Below are 1,646 nucleotides of genomic sequence, written 5' to 3'. Positions count from 1 at the left end.
ACCTGAGGTGCTGGACAATAGGCTCCCATCCCCCCCGTGTTGGGGCCGTGATCTCCTTCCAACAATCGCTTATGGTCCTGTGCTGGGGGCATGGGGGCCACAGTCCTTCCATCTGTGAAGCACAGACACTGTACAGAAAACAAATAGTCCACTTACCTTAAATGCCAAAAAGTAAAAAACAAAAATTATTTAATAAGGAGAACTATATGTACCTTAACTCTTCTTAGAGGACAAGTTTTTTTTTTTTTTTAAAGTAAAATGAGTTGGAACATAAATAACCCTAAGCTACCTACATCAAGAACCAGATCTTGTATATTCAGTTTCTGAAGGATCTATAATTTTTGAGCTAGGTTAGGTAAAAAAAAAAAAAAATCATGCTACCTGCAAAGTAAAATATTTCAGCCTTTCCCCCTTTTAAATAATGTGTTCAATTAAATAATTAAATAATTAAAATAATTAAATAATAAGTTCAAGTCCCTTACTGAGACACTGTGGATGATTAAAAGAGGATAAATTCGTTTTTCATTTGCATCCCAAATACTAAATGTATACAAATTTCTTTGTAACTGCTTGGTTTATGCTTTCAGATGAAACAACCAGAATAAATCAAGTCTTTTGGGAGCTCACAGGTCAGACACCATAGCTTCTTATACTCTATAAAAGCCCCAACGATGAATTAGACACTTACAGACACTTCTTCTCCTTCAAGAAGTTCTTCAATGACAATTGTTTCTCCAGCTGCTCCAAAAGCTTTATCCTTATTGTAGATTTAAAAAAAAGTAAATTGTAAGCTTTTAATATTTACTTAATTGGCTGTTATTTTCTACCATTTGTATTATGAACCAATACACTAGTATTGTAATTTCCCTTTCCCTTTCTGAAAGCCTCAAAGGAATATATACGTTTCCTCTTTTTCCAGTGGCAATGATACAGGGCTAGCACTGGTACAGATGAAATGAGTGCGTCATTAACACTCTCCTGGGGATCGCGCTTTCCAGTTTCAAACAAGGTAATGGAAAAACAGCTGTTTTCATCATTGCCATTTAATTCTTATTTCTGATTATAATTTATATGTTTGCCTCCAATAATTATAGTAAAGAATGTCTGTGAAAGATTTCTAAAAGGAGGGTAAGCCACAACAACCAAGATGGATCATAAAAGAAAAGCAAAGTACTGATATATTAATTCATTGCTTCAGTTCTCTGAGACCAGGGACACAAAGGACAAATCATTCTGTCCTCATGAAAGGCTGAGAATTTATTTGTTATGTTCTATAGCCTGAGGATTTTCTACTTTTCAGTAGCAGACAACAAAGGATGCTAGAGCTTACTTCCAAAGAATAGAATCATGGCTTAGCCATCAGTGTAGATCTGTAATAACTCTTATAGCGATGGATTATAATATGAAGTATTATGAACAATAACTTACCTGTGTGTTTGCTAGATGTTTTCCTTACTTCGAGGAACATTTTGTAAATGTAAGGGTATTTATCCAGTGACTAGAAATGTACTTTTCCGGAGGAATCAACCTACCTGCATGATCTCCTGCACGGCTTGGCAGGCCTCTTCTTTGCTCTGTGCAACAATCACCCCTTTCCCAGCTGCAAGACCGCTGGCCTTCACAACCAAAGCAGGGAAGTCTGCACT

General features: G+C 36.3%; 1 protein-coding gene across 1 annotated transcript in view; it reads right to left on the bottom strand.

Moving 5' to 3' along the window:
• GART (phosphoribosylglycinamide formyltransferase, phosphoribosylglycinamide synthetase, phosphoribosylaminoimidazole synthetase) overlaps positions 1-1,646 on the bottom strand; it is a gene marked incomplete at its 3' end in the record, with an annotated part of 53,774 nt that overhangs the window by 35,732 nt on the left and 16,396 nt on the right. Inside the window, 3 exon segments of the mRNA XM_019626945.1 lie at positions 3-128; positions 689-757; positions 1,533-1,644. Coding sequence (XP_019482490.1) covers positions 3-128; positions 689-757; positions 1,533-1,644 — 307 coding nt within the window.

The sequence above is a fragment of the Hipposideros armiger genome, unplaced genomic scaffold (assembly GCF_001890085.2).
Source record: "Hipposideros armiger isolate ML-2016 unplaced genomic scaffold, ASM189008v1 scaffold_695, whole genome shotgun sequence".
NCBI classification, from domain to species: Eukaryota; Metazoa; Chordata; class Mammalia; order Chiroptera; family Hipposideridae; genus Hipposideros; species Hipposideros armiger.
Note: the sequence above shows the minus strand (reverse complement) of the source record. Positions and strands in the feature narration are given on the sequence as shown.